This window comes from Oncorhynchus mykiss, chromosome 25 (assembly GCF_013265735.2).
Source record: "Oncorhynchus mykiss isolate Arlee chromosome 25, USDA_OmykA_1.1, whole genome shotgun sequence".
NCBI lineage: Eukaryota > Metazoa > Chordata > Actinopteri > Salmoniformes > Salmonidae > Oncorhynchus > Oncorhynchus mykiss.
This window is the reverse complement of record NC_048589.1, coordinates 202,176-223,064: the sequence shown is the minus strand read 5'-3', so window position 1 is coordinate 223,064 and position 20,889 is coordinate 202,176. Positions and strand designations below refer to the sequence as shown.

Here is a 20,889-nt window from a genome sequence, read left to right as displayed (position 1 = left end):
CACTTCTTCGTTGCCCAGGCAGTGTGTTTGGGATCATTGTCATGCTGAAAGACCCAGCCACGTTTCATCTTCAATGCCCTTGCTGATGGAAGGAGGTTTTCACTCAAAATCTCACGATACATGGCCCCATTCATTCTTTGCTTTACACGGATCAGTCGTCCTGGTCCCTTTGCAGAAAAACAGACCCAAAGCATGTTTCCACCCCCATGCTTCATAGTAGGTATGGTGTTCTTTGGATGCAACTCAGCATTCTTTGTCCTCCAAACACGACGAGTTGAGTTTTTACCAAAAAGTTATACTTTGGTTTCATCTGACCATATGACATTCTCCCAATCTTCTTCTGGATCATCCAAATGCTCATCTAAATGCTCTCTAGCAAACTTCAGACGGGCCTGGACATGTACTGGCTTAAGCAGGGGGATACGTCTGGCACTGCAGGATTTGAGTCCTGTCATATGATGAAAATTACAGGCCTCTCATCTTTTTAAGTGGGAGAACGTGCACTGACTAAATACTTTTTTGCCCCACGGTACCTCATGAAGCTGGTTGAGAGAATGCCAAAAGTGTACAAAACTGTCATCAAGGCAAAGGGTGGATACTTTGAACAACCTCAAATATATTAGGATTTGTTTAACACTTTTTTGGTTACTACATGATTCCATGTGTTATTTCATAGTTTTGATGTCTTCACTATTATTCTTCAATGTATAAAACAGTAAAAATAAAAATCCCTTGAAAGGGTAGGTGTGTCCAATCTTTTGACTGGTACCGTATATATATATATATATATATATAATTGAATACAATGCTTAGATCACTAAACATCTTGTGACAAATCCCTCAACATTTCACCAAATTAATCTGCAAATATTTAAATTTTCCCAATCTTTTGCCTGCATTGGCCCCATGATTCATCCTAACCCACTCTTCACCCATGATTAATTCATCCTACCCCACTATCTGCCTCCAGGGGATGTCTTACCTCTCCAGGCTGATGAGAGGCTCTGGGGGCCTTGCGTTCTCCACAGGATACCTCTCCCTCACTGCTATCTTCACATCTTCCTCTCCCTCTGCTGTGCGGAAGCGCAGCAGGTTCAGAATGGTGTACTCGTGGTCCGCCAGGATAATGTTACCCTTCACATACACAGGGGGTGCACATTACACTGCATTCAACATGACGATCATAAAGAGAACAGCATGGATTATCTAATATCATTGCTAAATATGAAACGAGTACTGTATTCTACAGTTGAGGAGTACAATGAAAACGTCAGACTCGGAGAGAGGAAAAAGGGAATGGTAATTTCTCACCCTGTCATAGAGTTCCACTATCAGATGGTAAGCAGCCTCATCTGAGCCAAACTGGATGTCAACAATCCTGTCAACCCCAAGCTGCTTCACCTGTGTTAGTCGTCTTGACTTGAGATGCTTTCGACACTGTGGGGAATTGTCATCATACAGTCAGTTACCAAGACATCCATCATTGCTTGACAAGTGAATGGACAACTGAAAAAACAACATATCCTCACTTTCATGGCAAAGCCAGAGGGCATCATATTTTTGGGCCATTCAAAGTCTGTAGAATGAATGCGGAGTCCAGATTCAACCAGTAGAATAGATTTGGTGTCAGGCCTGAAAACAAACAAAAACGTTTTCCATTCTAACCTTGAACACCAGTCATCCCTAGGACTACGTGTACATGACAAGTTCTGGAAACAAACATCATGGAAACAACATGGATGGTTGCTGTAGCTTGGTACCACTGACAGGCAGCAGATATTACTTACTTTTGCAAACGGATGAGATAGGTCTTGGTGTCGATGTCATACACGTTGTTTACGCGCATACCAAGGTAACTGTGATAACATAACAAGTTAAGTTAGTGTCATGCTGACGTTATTCATAAGTCCCAATCATATTTTGTTAGCTAGCTATCCATTTAGCTAGATATCTGTACTGTCAAAAACCCATTTTTGACAGTAGTTATTTAGTTAGCTAGTTATTCAATGGCCGTGTTCGAGTGTCAAAACCGTGAGGTTTCGTGGGTAAATTGTGACTGATCTTGCTACAAATAATAATGAGTCGTTATTTATGACCCAAGGTGATTTGAAGATCAGTCAGTCGCCTGCTATGTCGAACAAGCCAAAACTCTCTTTTAACTTCGACATTTGCTACAGTAACTAGCTAACGTTAACTAGCTAGCCAACATTAGCACGTTTCATGATGCATGAACCAGACTAACTTACTTAGCATTTATCTCAGCAATGACCGCCCTGATATCCACGGTATTGAATCTTGTTTTCATGGTAAAAATTAGTAGTTTGTATTCGTTGTCCGAAACATTTACACTGCAGACAAGGAGAGCAGCACACAGCAACGAAACACGCTAGCTTTTACAGCACGCATGCGCGGTCTAGATTTGTACGGAATCCTGTTTGAATCAAAAATACCACGCAAGCTTGGACTCTCGCACACAAACACACACTTGTGCACGTGCATGCGCAGAAAATGATTTACATTACGCAATGATGAATTTTGTTGGTTGATGCTGCCAGGTGATGGTCACCCGCTGCTACTTGTGAGTGTTTCAAGATACAAATTAACGGTAGATTTTGGGCATTGTTGTACTAAATGCGTTCTCTTCGTCAGCTAACGTATAATTATGTATTACACAAATTGGCTTGTTGGTGTGAAAAATAGAGCATGCATTCGCAAAGCAAACAAAACGCATAGTATCGACTGGAAAAGCTTCATGGACCTATGTAACAATACAACGTCGTACAATCGAAATAGATCTGAGCTCATTTTAAGCAAGCTTCTTTGGAAAAAAGGTGAGATCAATACTTCGCAAAATGGCATTCAAACGAACAACATGTTTACATGAACATGCTCCACGTTATGGGAAATATATGTTTGGTTCATTTGTGCATTTTTTTGGTAAGCTATGTTGCATTTGGCTCCATCTCTCTGCTTGAGCGACTGATGGGTGCAGACCTTTTGTAATAGAGCAGAAACACAATTGTTATACTATTTGCAGAATACAGGCATGTGGATGTCCATAACAGTAAAAGTGTGCATACATCATTGAGTGTGAGTCCAATGTCAGAAATAGATAGCCAGCCACTGTACGAGACAAGTTTCTTGTTTCAAATCATCCACCTTTTAGGTCAGAGTTGAGGTGAGGCGTGCCTGGTTACCAAGGTGACGGCCCAGCCAACATGGCCAGCTCGTAGTAGAGATTAGAAATGTCTTCATTCATTGCCTATGTTAGAGACCAGAAAGGCGTATTTTCCCCCAAGCCTTTCAATCTTGGAGTTAGTTAGCTGAAATACATGCCACAACACCACAAATAGAACAATGAGATTAGTTATACAAATCTTTGACAACAATGTGTCATGAAAATATCGCATATGTGTTATTTAAATATAGGACTAGATAGTAACGTTATGGATAATTTATTCATATGCAGTGTACACTTTGAAGAATGGATAGTAAGTTGATCGAATTGTTTGCCTGTACTAACGAGCTAGCTAGCTACTAACGTTAGCAAACTAGTACAGTACGCTAGATACAGCTACTGTAGATAGCTGCATGTTTTTTTCTCAACTCCTTTGTTCTTATGCAGATTACAAGATAATCAAGAAAATTGGAGAAGGGACATTTTCAGAAGTGGTGAAGGCTCAAAGCCTGAAAGACGGGAAATATTATGCTTGTAAAACGATGAAGCAGTCACTCAGCAGGTAATTATCATGAGTGTTGCCCATAAGTATATAATGGTTCTTTCTGCCTGCTGCTTGCCTTCAGGTGCATGGCATCCTCTTTGTACGTTGACCCTTGCCTCGAAAGCCAGCAGCAGCAGCATGACACCCCTACCTATCCTACTGGGTGTCAACCATTGATGTGTATATTGGTTTCAATATACAACGTGGCTTGAAGTTTTGTGGCAATAATTTTTAAGCCTACATCTTTGAAAATGAGTCATGAGACATGTTCTCTACAATAGAAAGATAAAGTTACACATAATAAACGTGTTTTGTTTTTTGTTGCTCAGCCTGGAACAGGCCAACAACCTACGAGAAGTCCAGGCCATGAAGAAACTGAACCCTCACCCCAACATCATTCAGCTGCATGAATTGATATTGTGAGTACAATGTTTGTCACAGTCATTTTCATTGTATGCGTGAAGCCTGAACTGAATTATAACATGATCATTTTGTCTGATTCATTCAATGTGTTACAGTGACAAAGAATCAGGGACCCTGTCCTTGGTATGTGAGCTGATGGAGATGAACATCTATGAGTACATACGAGGTCAGACACAGGGAACTGCTACTGTGAATGACATTAAACCTTTACCATAACTGTAACTACAGTACATCAAAGACTATTTCCAATTCTGTTATCTTGTGTATTGCTAACTTGTCTCACTTGCAGGGAGGCAACAACCTTTGCCAGAAAGTAAAATCAGACACTACATGTATCAACTTTGCAAGTCACTCGATCACATGCATAGGTAAGAATGAAATATGGATGGGAGCTTGTCCATGAAATAATTCTTTTTTTTTGTTTACATTTCTTACAGGGGGGTTAAGGGTAATTGTTTTGCTTCCCCTAAAAGTAAACCGTTTTACTCTTTTGTTACCTTCGTACAGCAATGGGATCTTCCACCGTGATGTTAAGCCAGAGAACATTCTCATCAAAGTAAGTAAAAATGATGCTGAAAACCTTGCCTGCTAATTTGTAAATAAGAACTGTTACTGTTACATTATTTACCATATGTTGCCCATGATTTGGTTGGTTGCTTCCATAGCATGATGTGCTCAAACTAGGAGACTTTGGCTCGTGCAGGAGTTTGCACTCCAAGCCCCCCTACACAGAGTACATCTCCACCCGCTGGTACAGAGCCCCAGAGTGCCTCCTCACAGATGGCTATTACTCACACAAGATGGACATGTGGAGTGTAGGATGTGTTTTCTACGAGATTATCAGGTACCTCTCTTGTCATTGGCTGTGACCAAATTCTCAAACTACATACTGCTTATGTACTTTCCATCCTTGCATACCCAAAAAGCCGACTAAATAGGATGTAGTATTATAATTAGGTTATAGCCTTAGTGATATGTATTCCTCTATGGTCAAAGTCAGAAATTCATGAACACATACTGTTGTGTAAGTAGCCTTGATGGCATCACAGATTATCATGTTTTTATATTTCAGTCTCAGCCCTCTGTTTCCGGGTACCAACGAGTTGGATCAGGTGACCAAGATCCATGATGTTTTGGGTACACCTGACAGCAGTCTTCTTCAAAAATTCAGGCAGTACGTTTCTTACTTTGGCTGCATTATATACGTTTCTCATGTAATGGAGACCAATACCTTCACAGTATGTTCAATGGAAACAATTGTCCTTAGTGACATTGTTGTACATTATTGCTGACAGGTCTAGGGCGATTCGTTTTGACTTCCCTCCACGGAAGGGCAGTGGGATCTCTCGGCTCATCCCAAACTGTTCTGCGCCCAGTCTGTCATTGCTCTACCAGATGCTGGCCTACGACCCAGAGGAGCGCATTGGCTCACGAGCGGCGCTACAGCACGCCTATTTTAGAGAGCTACGGTAAGCACACACTGTACTGGATAGAAAATCCAGACATACTGTACTGTGCCTTAAAATTGTAGTGTGTAAGATACATTATTTCATTTGGTAAATGCTATCTTCCCTCCTGTCCTCTTTGGTCCTTGTCTCAGGCTGGCAGAGAGGAGAGCTGATAGTCTGCACAGGGCCATTGGGACTGTAGAGGGAGGACAGAGCAGTGGGACCCCCAACTCTGTGGATCACATGTGGCGCATGGCCAGACAGGGCAGGAGGCATGTAAGAGATGGCCACATCGCTTAAAAATAGGTCCAAAGGGTTGACCCTACATCAGATTTTATGAGTAATGAAAACCCCATTACAAAGATTAGGATGACATGTAATAGTAGGCTACATACTGGAAATAGTACCAAAAGTACCATTGCGATGCACTTTGCCCTGCCCTTTCCCATGATGTGGTTAGTCTCTCATGATGGCCTAATATTATTTTGTTTTGCAGCACAACATAAAGCATGTTGCCGAGCCTCGGATCAGACGCAACATCCAACATTATCCAGTGGAATTACCAAAGCTCAATGTGGTAGTGCCTGCACCCCAGATCACCTACCCTGTTACCACAGTGCCAGCTCTTACCATCACTCACTGTGGGTCCCCCCTTCCAGTCATCACGTCAAAAAAGTGCCACTTGCGGTTGGCTAAGGTAAACACACTCCATTACGATGTACATTTTACAACATCCCTACGGCTACTCCCTATTTTAAGACATCCCTAAGGCTACTCTCTACGACAAAAGTCCTGTATGGACATTACTTTATTGCACATCTTATAAAGCAGTGGTCTCCAAACGGTCGATCGCTATTGACTGGTCGATCTCCAAGGCCTTCTAAGTCGATAAACCTTACGTTCCTATTTTTTTAATTCGTTTTGCGTTTTTGGTGGTATGTGCACCCGATTCAGCTGTCCTGTGCGCCGGGTGGATAACGTGTTCCCATTTTATTTGTCAGAGGGTACAAATCCTGCCTTCCCGGGGGGAGCACTATATGCCCACCGCTGGCCAATCAGATGGCTCAGATTACCATGTCTGCAGTAATGTAGAAGGCATAAAAGAAAGTCCTGTGTGGCTCAGTTGGTAGAGCATGACGCTTGCAATGCCGGGGTTGTGGGTTCAATTCCCATGGCGGACCAGTATGGGGGGAAAAAGTATTCAAATGTATGCACTCACTACTGTAAGTCGCTCTGGATAAGATCGTCTGCTAAATCACTAAAAAAAATGAAAGCTACAGCAAAATTGATACTGTGAGATTTCTAAACTTTTAAAACCATGACTAGAGAGAGACTTCAACGACTACAGCAGAGTTGCTGTTTTTATGAGTGAGTTCATGTTTGTTTTTACTCTGCACTGTCAACTAGAGGTCGACCAATTAATCGTAATGGCCGATTAATTAGGGCCGATTTCAAGTTTTCATAACAATCGTAATCGGTATTTTTGGACACCGATTTGCCAAATATTTTTTTTTTTTTACACCTTTATTTAACTAGGCAAGTCAGTTAAGAACACATTTTTATTTTCAATGACGGCCTAGGAACGGTGGGTTAACTGCCTTGTTCAGGGGCAGAACGACAGATTTTTACCTTGTCAGCTCGGGGATTCGTTTTTGCAACCTTACGTTTACTAGTCCAATGCTCTAACCACCTGCCCTACATTGCACTCCACGAGGAGCCTGCGTGGCAGGCTTACTACCTGTTACGTGAGGTCAGCAAGAAGCCAAGGTAAGTTGCTAGCTAGCATTAAACTTATCTTATAAAAAACAATCAATCTTAACATAATCACTAGTTAAACTAGTAATATCATCAACCATGTGTAGTTATCTAGTGTGTCCTGTGTTGCATATAATCGATACGGTGCCTGTTAATTTCTCATTGAATCACAGCCTACTTCGACAAACGGGTGATGATTTAACAAGCGCATTTGCACCAATGTACCTAACCATAAACATCAATGGCTTTCTTTAAAATCAATACACACGTATATATATTTAAACCTGCATATTTAGTTAATATTGCGTGCTAACATGAATTTCTTATAACTAGGGAAATTGTCACTTCTCTTGCATTCCGTGCAAGAAGTTAGGGTATATGCAGCTGTTTGGGCCGCCTGGCTCATTGCGAACTGTGTGATGTCCATTTATTCCTAACAAAGGCCGTAATTCATTTTCCAGAATTGTACATAATTATGACATAACATTGAAGGTTGTACAATGTAACAGCAATATTTAGACTGAGGGATGCCATCCGTTAGATAAAATACAGAACGGTTCCGTATTTCACTGAAAGAATAAACCTTTGTGCTTTTTGACAGCAGCTCTTCGCTGTGCTTCAAGCCTATCAACTCCCGAGATTAGGCTGGTGTAACCAATGTGAAATGCCTAGTTAGTTAGCGGGGTGCGCGCTAATAGCGTTTCAAACGTCACTCGCTCTGAGACTTGGAGTAGTTGTTCCCCTTGCTCTGCATGGGTAACGCTGCATCGAGGGTGGCTGTTGTTGTGTTCCTGGTTCGAGCCCAGGTAGGCGTGAGGAGAGGGACAGAAGCTATACTGTTACACTGCCAATAATAAAGTGCCTATAAGAACATCCAATAGTCAAAGGTATATGGAATACAAATGGTATAGAGAGAAATAGTCCTATAATTCCTATATTAACTACAACCTAAAACTTCTTACCTGGGAATATTGAAGACTCATGTTAAAAGGAACCACCAGCGTTCATATGTTCTCATGTTCTGAGCAAGGAACTTAAACGTTAGCTTTCTTACATGGCACATATTGCACTTTTACTTTCTTCTCCAACACTTTGGTTTTGCATTATTTAAACCAAATTGAACATGTTTCATTATTTATTTGAGGCTAAATTGATTTTATGGATGTATTATATTAAGTTAAAATAAGTGTTCATTCAGTATTGTTGTAATTGTCATTATTACAAATAAAAATATCTATTTTTTAAATCGTCCGATTAATCGGTATCGGCTTTTTTTGGTCCTCCAATAGTCAGTATCGGTATTGAAAAATCCTAATCTGTCAACCTCTACTGTCAATACTTTCTATAAAGCCATAACATGTGCGTTCTCCCTACTTCCACTCATGCTACAACCAGCACTGCAGTGGCAATGAATGAGTAGGAAAGTGTATCGATAAGCTTGGGTCTTTTTTTTATATTGAGGAATATTTCACTTTCTCTGGTCATAGGAGTAACAACACGAATTTGTGCATGAGGTAGAAATAATGCGGTGCGATTTGAATTTCGCCATCAGCTGGAAGACAGTGTCCCTTTTTAGTCAGTGTCAGCGGAGGAAAGGGAGAGCAGAGGGACGTTGAGAGGCGGACCCTCAGTCTGCTGCCCTCTCCCTCTGCTGAGACTGACCATCAGATGCAGGCTCCTTCAGCCCAGTAAAATTTTAAAGAAGCTAAGTACTTAAATGTATGCTCACTGAGCTGTGCCTCACAAGTAATACAACAACTGATCGATTACCGGTGTGATCATATAAACTACATCAAATTAAATGGTTTTTTTCAATAGTCTGAGAAGAACAATGCATTCATTGGCAAGTCAAGCAAAGCCAATATGAGGTGATCATGTTTTGGGCCTATAGCCTACTGCACAAACCTCATTGCTACAGTACTGGCTTATGTTTTTTTAGTAAAAAAAAAAAATCAGAACAGTAGATCTCAGCTTGCACTTTGACACAAAGTGTACTCAAAAGGTTGGTGACCACGGATTATTTATTTTTTATTTTGTCTTTATTTAACCAGGTAGGCCAGTTGAGAACAAGTTCTCATTTACAACTGTGACCTGGCCAAGATAAAGCAAAGCAGTGCAACAAAAACAACACAGAGTTACACATGGGATAAACAAACGTACAGTCAATAACACAATAGAAAAATCTGTATACAGTGTTTGCAAATGAAGTAAGGAGGTAAGGCAATAAATAGGCCAATAGTGGCAAAGTAATTACAATTTAGCAATTTACACTGGAGTGATATGTTCAAGAAGAAATACTGGTGTGCAAAAGAGCAGAAAAACAAAAATGGGGATGAGGTAGGTAGATAGTTGGATGGGCTATTTACAGATGGGCTGTGTACAGCTGCAGCGATTGGTAAGCTGCTCTGATAGCTGACGCTTAAAGTTAGTGAGGGAGATACGTCTCCAACTTCAGTGATTTTTGCAATTTGTTCCAGTCATTGGCAGCAGAGAACTGGAAGGAAAGGCAGCCAAACGAGGTGTTGGCTTTGGGGATGACCAGTGAAATATACCTGCTGGAGCGTGTGCTACGGGTGGGTGTAGCTATGGTGACCAGTGAGCTAAGGCAGAGCTAATGGAAGACCACCCTAATGTCAGAACATCTGAGGCTGTAAGTGTCAAGCGTCTCAGAAGAAGTGCTGATCTAGGATCAGGTCCTTGTAATTTTATGCATTATGATCTAAAAGGCAACACTTATCCTAGCTCAACACTCCTACTCTGAGACCCTTGATGCATACAGTATCAGGACTCACCCATGTGTTGTTCATATTTATGTTAATAACCTTTGTCTCTTTTCCCAACAGCCAAGGGATGAGTCCTACCGCTCTGCTTTCAAGACCTACTACATGCCTCCTTTGGACAGGAAACGCAGTGGCTACTGAGAGCCCCAATTTATAAGAACCGTTGCTGTTTAACAGAACATACCTGTAGCTACTGTACATACTCTAATCTGCTTTGTTTGAAATGTTAAGACAATATTGTTTGAACAAAGCTATTCAGCTTCTGTAAAGCATGCCACTTTCTGGTGAGAAATGCAAACAGGGCTTTTGACAAAGGAATATCACATAGCAATAATTACCAGGGTTAATTTGTACAAGTCATAATTCCTGCAGATGAAATATAACATGATCCCCAAAGTATATTTGACTCTGTCATCAGTGTTAGCCTAATGAGATATTGCCTACTAACCATTAATTACCCAGACATTTCCTAACTAAATTAGGTGTCATGTTAACAGCTGTTGATAAGTTTGCTCAAAATGTAGCTAATGACTACTCGCATGCAACGCAGAAATTCAAGGATGAGCTCTGATATAGTTAGTCAAGTGATGAAAGAGCCCGCATTAGTTCATTGATTCAGCACAGTGTAGTGTAGTGTATGCTAGTGCTTGATAAAATTAGATTTTGGGAAATTCACTTTTTTGCTCACAGCTCACACTTTTTTGCTCACAGAATAAAATCAAAAGTTGCAGATTTCCTAGTGACTTCCAAAGCAAGTGTCATGTGCATGACAATAATTACAAAAGAAACTCCTTAAACTCTCAGAATGTGCATTAGTACCACCCCTTTTACAAAAGATCTGTAGAATATACTACTGCATTGCCAAAGGAGTATAAAATGTAACTGTATTTTGTAACACGTTCTGTGAATGTTTTTCCCTTTTTTAATGATGTCATATTACATAAGATTTTCCAAAGCTGTGACAGCTTTTTGAGACAGAGGTACACTACATGACCAACATTTTGTGGACACCTGCTCGTTGAACGTCTCATTCCAAAATCAAGGGCATTAATATGGAGTTGGTCCCCCCTTTGCTGCTATGAACATCCTCCACTCTTCTGGGAAGGCTTTCCACTAGATGTTGGAACATTGCTGCAGGGACTTGCTTCCACAGCCACAAGATGTTGGGCAATTCATCGCAAATGTGTTCTATGGAGTTGAGTTCAGGGCTCTGTGCAGGCCCGTTTAAGTTCTTCGCCACTGATCTTGACAAACCATCTTGTAGCGGTATTTATTAGAGAGGGGTAAAGAAAGATTTTGTTCGGGCGCCAGGCAGGTATTAACCATGCCGAAAGGAAAAGAGTAGAATAGAGAGTACCACTACCAGACCCACACACATCAGCAGAAGAGACTGCCTAGAGGGTAGCCTGTTTACCAGATAGCCAGTGGAGAGAAAAAAGAATACACACCATATAAAACCCACATCACAGCACAGAGGTAACCCAAACAAGAATACCTCATACAATAATAGTAATACTAATAATGGCAGAACAATTCAACAGCAACTTCATACAAGAACGAACCCAGTCATCAACATAGGATTTGCAATAATCTATTATTTTCTAGTGGATGAGTGCAGAGGGTATGAATGTGGGGGGTGTTCATCGACACAACAAAGGCCTTAAAAATGTCCACAGTCTTCTCGGCCACATGTCATTAGTACACCTCAATACAGTTCACATAACAATACACAACTTGCAAGCAACCTCCCTTTTAACTAAAATGTCCAAATACTTCTGGCAGGGCAATAATAGTCCAGCTCTAATGAACTTCAATGAGAAGTGCATTGGAAAAATAGAGAGTCTGTTGCAGGGTAAAGCACTGGAACGATAGAGGGAAGAGAAAAAGAGAAAGAGAACAAGAGAGATCTTAGCTGTGGTCTTCAGGCGTGCAGGTGTACTGTCTGACTGTCCGATGGTTTGTTGGTTTGTATGTTAAAGCTTCGCAACAATGTTGCTACTAATCCATGCGATCCATAACGGGCGTGGTCCCAAACGAAAACAACCACGACCTAGAGCGATTACACCGATGATTGAGTTAAACACTCTATAAACTACACACGCTGAAAACAAACAAAACTTCTGCAGCACAGCACACACAATCAAACTGTCGCGCCACCAAAGAGCTCCTCCCCAAAGAGCTGAATGACCTCTCTTCATTTCCTCCTTCCTTACTGCTCATGCACTCTTAAAGTGGCAGTGCACGGTGAAGGCTCCGTGCAGATTTCGCCACACTCCTCCCCCCATGAAAAAACAATGCCTGTAGAAACAGAGAGGATGCAGGCTTTGACAGGTTCATGTTCCTGCTACACAAAACCAGGGAAGTCCTCATCAGAGTCCTCCACGAAGAGGTCCTGCAGGTGTTGCTTTTGCCTGCGATCCGGCTCTTCTGCCGTAGGGTAGCAGGGCTTTAGGTCAACAACATGCACTGTCCTGACATCTTCACCAGTGTCCTCCAAACAGACCAAGTAGTTCACTGGTCCCAACTGCTGCACTACACGGTATGGACCTTTCCATCTCGAAGCTAGCTTGGCAGTGAACTTCTTAGATGCCTTTGACAGATGATGTGAACGTACCCAGACACGAGACTGGGGTGGAAAACACACGTCTCGTCTATGTTTGTCATAATTTCTCAGCTGTCGTTGTTTGGCTTTGGTTTTGCTGGCCTCCACTCTGGCTAGCAAGGTGGTGTTGTACGGCATCAAACGCTAGGCAGTCAGGTGAAACATTAGAACTTTGCAAGACCCTGTCCATCGGACCTTTTAGTGGTCTTCCCAGGTGGAGTTCGGCGGGAGTGACCCCAGAAGTCTCCTGCACGGCAGAGTTCAGTGCAAAGCGAAATTCTGGAAGATGCTGATCCCACCTTGTGTGCTGATCCCCCACGAATGAAGCAATCATCCCCTTCAGGGTTCGGTTTACCCTCTCCGTCAGGTTGGTCTGAGGATGGTAGGCTGTGGTCAGCTTGGCAATTACACCCCAGTAGGTACAGAGCTCTTTGTATATTCCTGATATGAACTGCGGACCTCGGTCAGAGAGGATTTGGTCGGGAATTCCGAATCTGGTAAAAACCTCCCTTCGCAGAATTAGAGCAATGGCTGATGCAGTGGCTTTGCGGAGGGGAAACAACTCCACCCAATGTGTGTAGTAGTCCACTACCACCAATAAAAATTCATTCCATGTCCCCCGGCTGGGAGGAAAAGGTCCCATGAGGTGAATTCCCAACATTTCATTTGGATGGTTCACCACGGTCTGCTGCATTTTCCCGGCAGGTCTGCCAATGTCTGGTTTATATTTCTGGCAGACTTCACACTGCTGTACAAACTTCCGGGTATCAACCCACATGCCTGGCCAGTAAACCACCTCTTGTAGTCTTCGATAAGTTTTAAAAACTCCAAGATGGCCACTCATGGGATTGGCATGATAAACTTGGATTATCTGGTCACACAATGTAGAGGGAATGAAGACGCGATAATGGGTGCTGTGTATTCCATCTCCTCTTGGAGTTTTTCGATACACTTTATCCTGAATTATGCTATACTTATCATTGAAGCGACTCTTGGAGTCTTCTTCAGACAGACTCTTGTGGATCGCCATGATGGCAGCATCCTTCTGCTGTGCTCTCCATACACTCTCATCATCCAGAGGAAAGGAATCATCCAGACATTTAGCGGTAGTATAAGTACTGCACAAGGGAGGACAAACATTGGCAGTCTCTGTAATCCGAGAAAGGGCATCTGGTACAACGTTCAGTTTTCCTTTGCGATACTCAATGATGAAGTCAAACTTCTGCAGTCTGATAGACCAGCGATTAAGACGGCTGTTGGTCTTGCCTGATGCCAGAACCCACTGCAGAGCAGCATGGTCTGTGACAACGGTGAAGATCTTTGCCTCCAAGTAGTAGCTCCATTTCTCCTAAGCCCAGACCACAGCGAGGCACTCCCTTTCAGTCGTTGAATAATTCCTCTCGGCTGAATTAAGGGTGCGACTTGCATAGGCAAGAACTTCTTCTGTTCCAAGTCCTGTTTGTTGAGCCAAGACTGCTCCAAGTCCTGTTTGACTTGCATCCGTGTACACAATGAAATGAGCATTCAGGTTAGTATGTCCAAGCACTGGAGGAGTAATTAGACTGTTTTTGAGTATGGACATAGTTGGCGTTCCAACACTCCAGCCAACACATGGTGATCTTAGACTTGGGTGTGGCTGCTGGACCATGGAAACCAATTTCATGAAACTCCCGACGAACAGTTCTTGTGCTGACGTTTCTTCCATGGGCAGTTTGGAACTCTGTAGTGAGTGTTGCAACCGAGGACACAGAACGGTGGTCCCATTCTGTGAGCTTGTGTGGCTGAGCTGTTGTTGATCCTAGATGTTTCCACTTCACAATAACAGCACTTACAGTTGACTGGGGCAGGTCTAGCAGCGCAGATCTTTGACGAACTGACTTGCTGGAAAGGTGGCATCCTATGACGGTACGACGTTGAAAGTCACTGAACTCTTCAGTAAGGCCAATCTACTGCCAATATTTGTCTATGGAGATTGCATGACTGTGCTCGATTTTATACACCTGTCAGCAACAGGTGTGGCTGAAATAGCTGAAATCCACAAGTTAGAAGGGGTGTCCACATACTTTTGTATATAAAGTGTACATACATTGCCTTCAGAAAGTATTCACACCCCTTTACTTTTACCACATTGTATTGCGTTACAGCCCGAATACAAAAAAAAGAAATGTAGATTTGTCACTGGTACTCCATAATGTCAAAGTGGAATAATGTTTTTTGAAATTTTAACAAATTAATTTTTTAAATGAAGCTGAAACGTCTTGAGTCAATAAGTAGTCAACTCCTTTGTTGTGGCAAGCCTAAAGAAGTCCAGGACTAAACATTTGCTTAACTAGTCATATAAGTTGCATGGACTCACTGTGTGCAATAATAGTGTTTAAAAATAACATGTTATGTCTCATCTCTGTACCCCACATGTACAATTATCTGTAAGTTCCCTCAGTTGATCAGTGAATTTCATCCACAGATTCAACCACAAAGACCAGGGAGGTTTTCCAATGCCTCGCAAAGAAGGGCACCGGGTGGGTAAAAAAAAAAAAAAGCAGACATTTAATATTCCTTTGAGCATGGTGAAGTTATTAATTCCACTTTGAATGGTGCATCAATACACCCAGTCACTAAAGATACAGGCGTTATTCCTAACTCAGTTGCCTGAAAGGAAGATTTTTGTTTTTAAATGTGGCAAAACACACTTTTTGTCAAGAAAACAAAGTGTTATGTTTGGGGAAAATCCAATACAACACATACAGTTGAAGTTGGAAGTTTACATACACTTAGGCTGGAGTCATTAAAACTTGTTTTTCAACTACTCCACACATTTCTTGTAAACAAACTACAGTTTTGGCAAGTCGGTTAGGACATCTACTTTGTGCATGACACAAGTAAGCTTTCCAACAATTGTTTACAGACATATTATTTCACTGTATCACAATTATAGTGGGTCAGAAGTTTACATACACTAAGTTGACCGTGCCTTTTAAGAGCTTAGAAAATTCCAGAAAATCTCATGGCTTTAGAAGCTTCTGATAGGTTAATTGACATAATTTGAGTCAATTGGAGGTGTACATGTGGATGTATTTCAAGGCCTACCTTCAAACTCAGGGCCTCTTTGCTTGACATCAAAAGAAATCAGCCAAGACCTCAGAAAAAAGTTGTAGACCACAAGTCTGGTTCATTCTTGGGAGCAATGTCCAAAAGCCTGAAGGTACCACGTTCATCTGTACAAACAATAGTACGCAATTATAAACACCATGGGAACACACAGCCGCCCTACCTACGTGTTCTGTCTCCTAGAGATGAACGTACTTTGGTGCGAAAAGTACAAATCAATTCCGGAACAGCAGCAAATGACCTTGTGACGATGCTGGAGGAAACAGGTACAAAAGTATCTATATCCACATTAAAAACGAGTCCTATATCGACATAACCTGAAAGACCGGTCAGCAAGGAAGAAGCCACTGCTCCAAAACAGCCATAAAAAAGCCAGACTACGGTTTTGCAACTGCACATGGGGACAAAGAGAAAATTAGAAATGTCCTCTGGTCTGATGAAACAAAAATAGAACTGTTTGGCCATAATGACCATCATTATGTTTGGAGGAAAAAGGGGGACGCTTGCAAGCCGAAGAACACCATCCCAACCATGAAGCACAGGGGTAGCAGCATCATATTGTGGGGGTGCTTTGCTGCAGGAGGGACTGGTGCACTTTACTAAACAGATGGCATCACGAGGAAGGAAAATTGTGGATATATTGAAGCAACATCTCAAGACATAAGTCGGGAAGTTAAAGATTGGTCACAAATGGCTCTTCCAAATTAACAATGACCCCAAGCATACTTCCAAAGTTGTAGCAAAATGGCTTAAGGACAACAAAGTCAAGGTATTGGAGTGGCCATCCAAAAGCCCTGACCACAATTTGTGGGCAGCACTGAAAAAGCGTGTGCGAGCAAGGAGGCCTACAGACCTGACTCAGTTACACCAACTATGTCAGGAGGAATGGGCCAAAATTCACCCAACTTATTGTGGGAAGCTTGTGGAAGGCTACCCAAAATGTTTGACCAAAGTTAAACAATTTAAAGGCAATGCTACTGAATACTAATTGAGTGTATGTAAACTTCTGACCCACTGGGTATGTGATGAAATAAATAAAAGCTGAAATAAATCACTCTCTCTACTATTATTCTGACATTTCACATTCTTAAAATAAAGTGGTGATCCTAGCTGACCTAAGACAGGGACTTTTTACTAGGATTAAATGTCAGGAATTGTGAAAAACTGAGTTTAAATGTATTTGGCTTCAGTGTAACTTCTGACTTCAACTGTAACTGAGTACCACTCCATATTTTCAAGCATAGTGGTGGCTGCATCATGTTATGGATATGCTTGTAATCTCTAAGGACTGGGACATTTTTCAGGATAAAACAAAACAGAATGAAGCTAAGCACAGGCGAACACCTGGTTCAGTCTGCTTTTCACCAGACACTGGGAAATTAATTTACATTTCAGCAGGACAATAACCTAAAATACAAGGCCAAATATACACTGGAGCTGCTTATTACCAAGAAGACAGAGTTGCTTACCAATGAGTGTCCGAGTCACAGTTTTGACTTAAATCTACGGCAAGACCTTAAAATGGTTGTTTAGCAATGATCAACAACCAATTTGATAGCTTGATGAATTTTGAAAATAATAAAAGGGCAAATGTTGCACAGTTGCAGGTGTGGAAAGCTCACAGCTTAAATCGCTGCCAAACGTGCTTCTACAAAGTACTGACTCACAGGTGTGAGGACTTATGTAAATTATTTTTGTATTTAATTTGCAAACACTTCTAAAACACTTTCACTTTGTCATTATAGGGTATTGTGTGTTGATGAGTGAGAAACAAAAATCAGTTTAACCCATTTTGAGTTCAAGCTGTAACAAAATGTGGAATAAGTCAAGGGGAACCAATACTTTCTGAAGGCACTGTAGATGCAATGCATATTGTATATACATGTGTCCCAGCACTTACAATAATGTATGGGAACAAGAACAAGCATAGTGAAAGTGTGTTTCATGTTTATCTTACCTTTGACACAAATGTTAAATCTTTCACCAAGCACTTATAAAATATATCTGCACAAATATCAGTAACAATAGAAGTAATAGAATCATATACTTTTTTTTGAACAAAGAAAAGTGTTAAATGTAAAATGCTAACCACATTAATAAAAAAATACTTTCACCGACCATCCGTTCCTTTTCTGGTTAGCATGGCATTAACAATGATTGGTAGTCAAAACAAATAACATGAAAACTTTTAATAGGTGTCACACAGAAAAAGGTCCCATTGTTTTATCTTCAAACCTACTTGTGGCACATAGAATAGCGTTGCTGTTGATAAGAGCCTCATTATATTTGTAGTTGACAGCTCCTTTTCTGACTTCTGCACATTTTGTGATTCCTTTTGGTGTTTCCTTCCTGGAGATGAGTGCATTTAATATGTTACATTTCCTACATCAAAACACACTACATGACCAAAAGTATGTGGACACCTACTCAAACATCTCATTCCAATATCATAGGCATTAATATGGAGTTGGTCCACCCTTTGCTGCTATAACAGCCTCCACTTTTCTGGGAAGGATTTCCACTAGTTGTTGAAATATTGCTGTGGGGAGCGATTAGGCCTGGCTCGCAGTCGGTGTTCCAATTCATCCCAAAGTTGTTGGATGGGGTTGAGGTCAGGGCTCTGTGCAGACCAGTCAAGTTCTTCCACACCAATCTTGACAAATCATCTGAATGGACCTTGCTTTGCGCACGGGGCATTGTCTTGCTGAAACAGGAAAGGGCCTTCCCCAAACTGTTGCCACAAAGTTGGAAGCACAGAATCGTCTAGAATGTCATTGTATGCTTGGTGTGTTAAGATTTCCCTTCACTGGACTAAGGGGTCGAGCCCAAACTATGAAAAATAGCCCCAGACCATTATTCCTCAACCACAAAACTTTACAGTTGGCACTATGCATTCAGGATTCTGCTGGCATCCGCTAAAGCCAGATCTGTCCATCAGACTGCCAGATGGTGAAGCTTGATTCATCACTCCAGAGAATGTATTTCCTCTGCTCCAGAGTCCAATGGCGGCGAGCTTTACACCACTCCAGCCGATGCTTGGCATTGCAACATGGTGATCTTAGGCTTGTGTGTGGCTGCTGGGCCATGGAAAACCATTTCATGAAGCTCCCAAAACAGTCCTAGTGCTGACGTTGCTTCCAGAGGCAGTTTGTAACTTGGACAGACGATTTTTACACTCTACGCGCTTCAGAGGTCCCGTTCTGTGAGCTTGTGTGGCCTACCACTTCACAACAGCAGCACTTACAGTTGACCGAACAAATTTTTTCTACTTTAGAAATATCCCTTATTCCTTAAATTATCAAACTTCCACTAGTGTAATGATAATAAAGGCCACCCTCAAACCTCTCTGTATTTTGTTCCGTTCTAGTAGTTACAAAACTAATTAAAATCAGTGCAAAGTTCTCAAAGGGGAGTCTACACTGAACAAAAATATAGATATAACAAATATTTTAAATAAGACTTGACTGAATTACAGTTCATAAAGGAAATCAGTCAATTGAAATACATTTTATGCCCTAATCTATGGATTTCATAACTGGCAATACAGATGTGCATCTGATGGTCACAGATATATTTTATTTATTTTTTTAGTTTAGGGGCGTGGATCCGAAAACCAGTCAGTACTGGTGTGACCATTTGCTTCTCCTTCACAGAGTTGATCAAGCTGTTGAATGTTGTCCCACTCCTCATCAATGGCTGTGAGAAGTTGCTCGATATTGGCCTGAACACGCTGTCGTTCACAAAGATCAAGAGCATACGAAAATAGTCAATGCGTGACATGTCTGGTATGGAAGAACTTGGACATTTTCAGCTTCCAGGAATTGTTTGCAGATCCTTGCGGCATGGAGCCGTGCAATATCATGCTGAAAAATGAGGTGATGGCGGCCGAAAAATGGCATCATCACGGTATCTCTGTGGATTCAAATTGCCATCGATGAAATGCAATTGTGTTCGTTGACTGTAGCTTATGCCTGCCCATACCCCCACCACGGGGCAAGCTGTTCACAACATTGACATCAGCAAACCGCTTGCCCACACAACACCATACGTTTGCCATCTGCCCGGTACAGTTGAAACCAGGATTGATCAGTGAAGAGCACCGAGCTGTCTGTCTAAACTACTGGCACACAGCTCGGACACCCATGTATATACCACAAGAGGTCTCTTCACAGTCCCCAAGTCCAGAACAGACTATGGGAGGCACACAGTACTACATAGAGCCATAACTACATGGAACTCTATTCCACATCAACTGACGCAAGCAGTACAATTTCATTTAAATGTTTATTTTATTTTTTTAAATGACCTTATGGAACAGCGGGGACTGTGAAGCAACACAAACATTGGCACAGACAAATGCATACACACGATAACATAGTGTGTTGTGAAATATGTGAATGTATTGTAATGTTTTTAAAATTGTATAAACTGCCTTAATTTTGCTGGACCCAGGAAGAGTAGCTGCTGCTTTGGCAGCTAATGGGGATCCATAATAAATACTTCTCCAGTGGCCATCAAAAGTGAGCATTTTCCCACTGAAGTCGGTTACGACACCGAACTGCAATCAAGACCCCGGTGAGGACAAGCAGCACGCAAATGAGCTTCCCTGAGTCCGTTTCTGCAGAAATTATTTGGTTGTGCAAACCACAGTTTCATCAATCCGGGACGATCAGACGATCCTGCAGGTGAAGATGCTGGATGTGGTGCTGTGCTGGTGTGGTTACACATGGTCTGCGGTTCTGAGGCCGGTTGGATGCACTGCCAAATTCTCTAAAATGTCGTCGGAGGCAGCTTATGGTAGAAAAATTAACATTCAAATATTTTGCAACAGCTCTGGTGGACATTCCTGCAGTCAGCATGCCAATTGTACACTACCTCAAAACTTGAGATATCTGTGGCATTGTGTGACAAAACTGCACATTTAAAGTGGCCTTTTATTGTCCCCAGCACATGGTGCACCTGTGTAAAGATCATGCGGTTTAATCAGCTTCTTGATATTCCACACCTGTCAGGTGGATGGATTATCTTGGCAAAGAGAAATGCTCACCAAC

At 41.7% G+C, this 20,889-nt stretch overlaps 2 protein-coding genes across 4 annotated transcripts in view; one reads left to right on the top strand and one right to left on the bottom strand.

Moving 5' to 3' along the window:
* Positions 1–2,445, bottom strand: part of LOC110505202 (nuclear export mediator factor Nemf) — a 34,675-nt gene extending 32,230 nt beyond the window's left edge. For both annotated transcript variants that reach the window (XR_002470712.2, XM_021584269.2), the window contains exons 1-5: positions 2,247–2,445; positions 1,788–1,856; positions 1,530–1,632; positions 1,312–1,437; positions 983–1,134 (exon numbers count right to left, since the gene is read on the bottom strand). Coding sequence is in view for 1 of the 2 variants with exons in the window: in XM_021584269.2 (XP_021439944.1) it covers positions 983–1,134; positions 1,312–1,437; positions 1,530–1,632; positions 1,788–1,856; positions 2,247–2,305 (509 nt within the window). In the remaining variant the exon portion in view is untranslated. The remainder of the gene's footprint in view (positions 1–982; positions 1,135–1,311; positions 1,438–1,529; positions 1,633–1,787; positions 1,857–2,246) is intronic.
* A 19-nt stretch (positions 2,446–2,464) lies between these two features.
* On the top strand, positions 2,465–10,530 carry LOC110505203 (MAPK/MAK/MRK overlapping kinase). Of its 2 annotated transcripts, none has more exons than XM_021584271.2 (12): positions 2,465–2,578; positions 3,626–3,740; positions 4,052–4,141; positions 4,241–4,311; positions 4,435–4,513; positions 4,653–4,701; positions 4,811–4,989; positions 5,218–5,319; positions 5,441–5,614; positions 5,746–5,869; positions 6,090–6,290; positions 10,192–10,530. In XM_021584271.2, exons 2-12 carry the CDS (start codon positions 3,721–3,723, stop codon positions 10,267–10,269), a joined length of 1,167 nt encoding a protein of 388 aa, XP_021439946.1. In that variant the 5' UTR covers positions 2,465–2,578; positions 3,626–3,720; the 3' UTR covers positions 10,270–10,530. The 2 variants fall into 2 exon arrangements, with proteins under 2 accessions (XP_021439946.1, XP_021439945.1); XM_021584270.2 differs by having other exon boundaries at positions 2,471–2,831.
* The last annotated feature ends 10,359 nt before the right edge of the window (positions 10,531–20,889 follow it).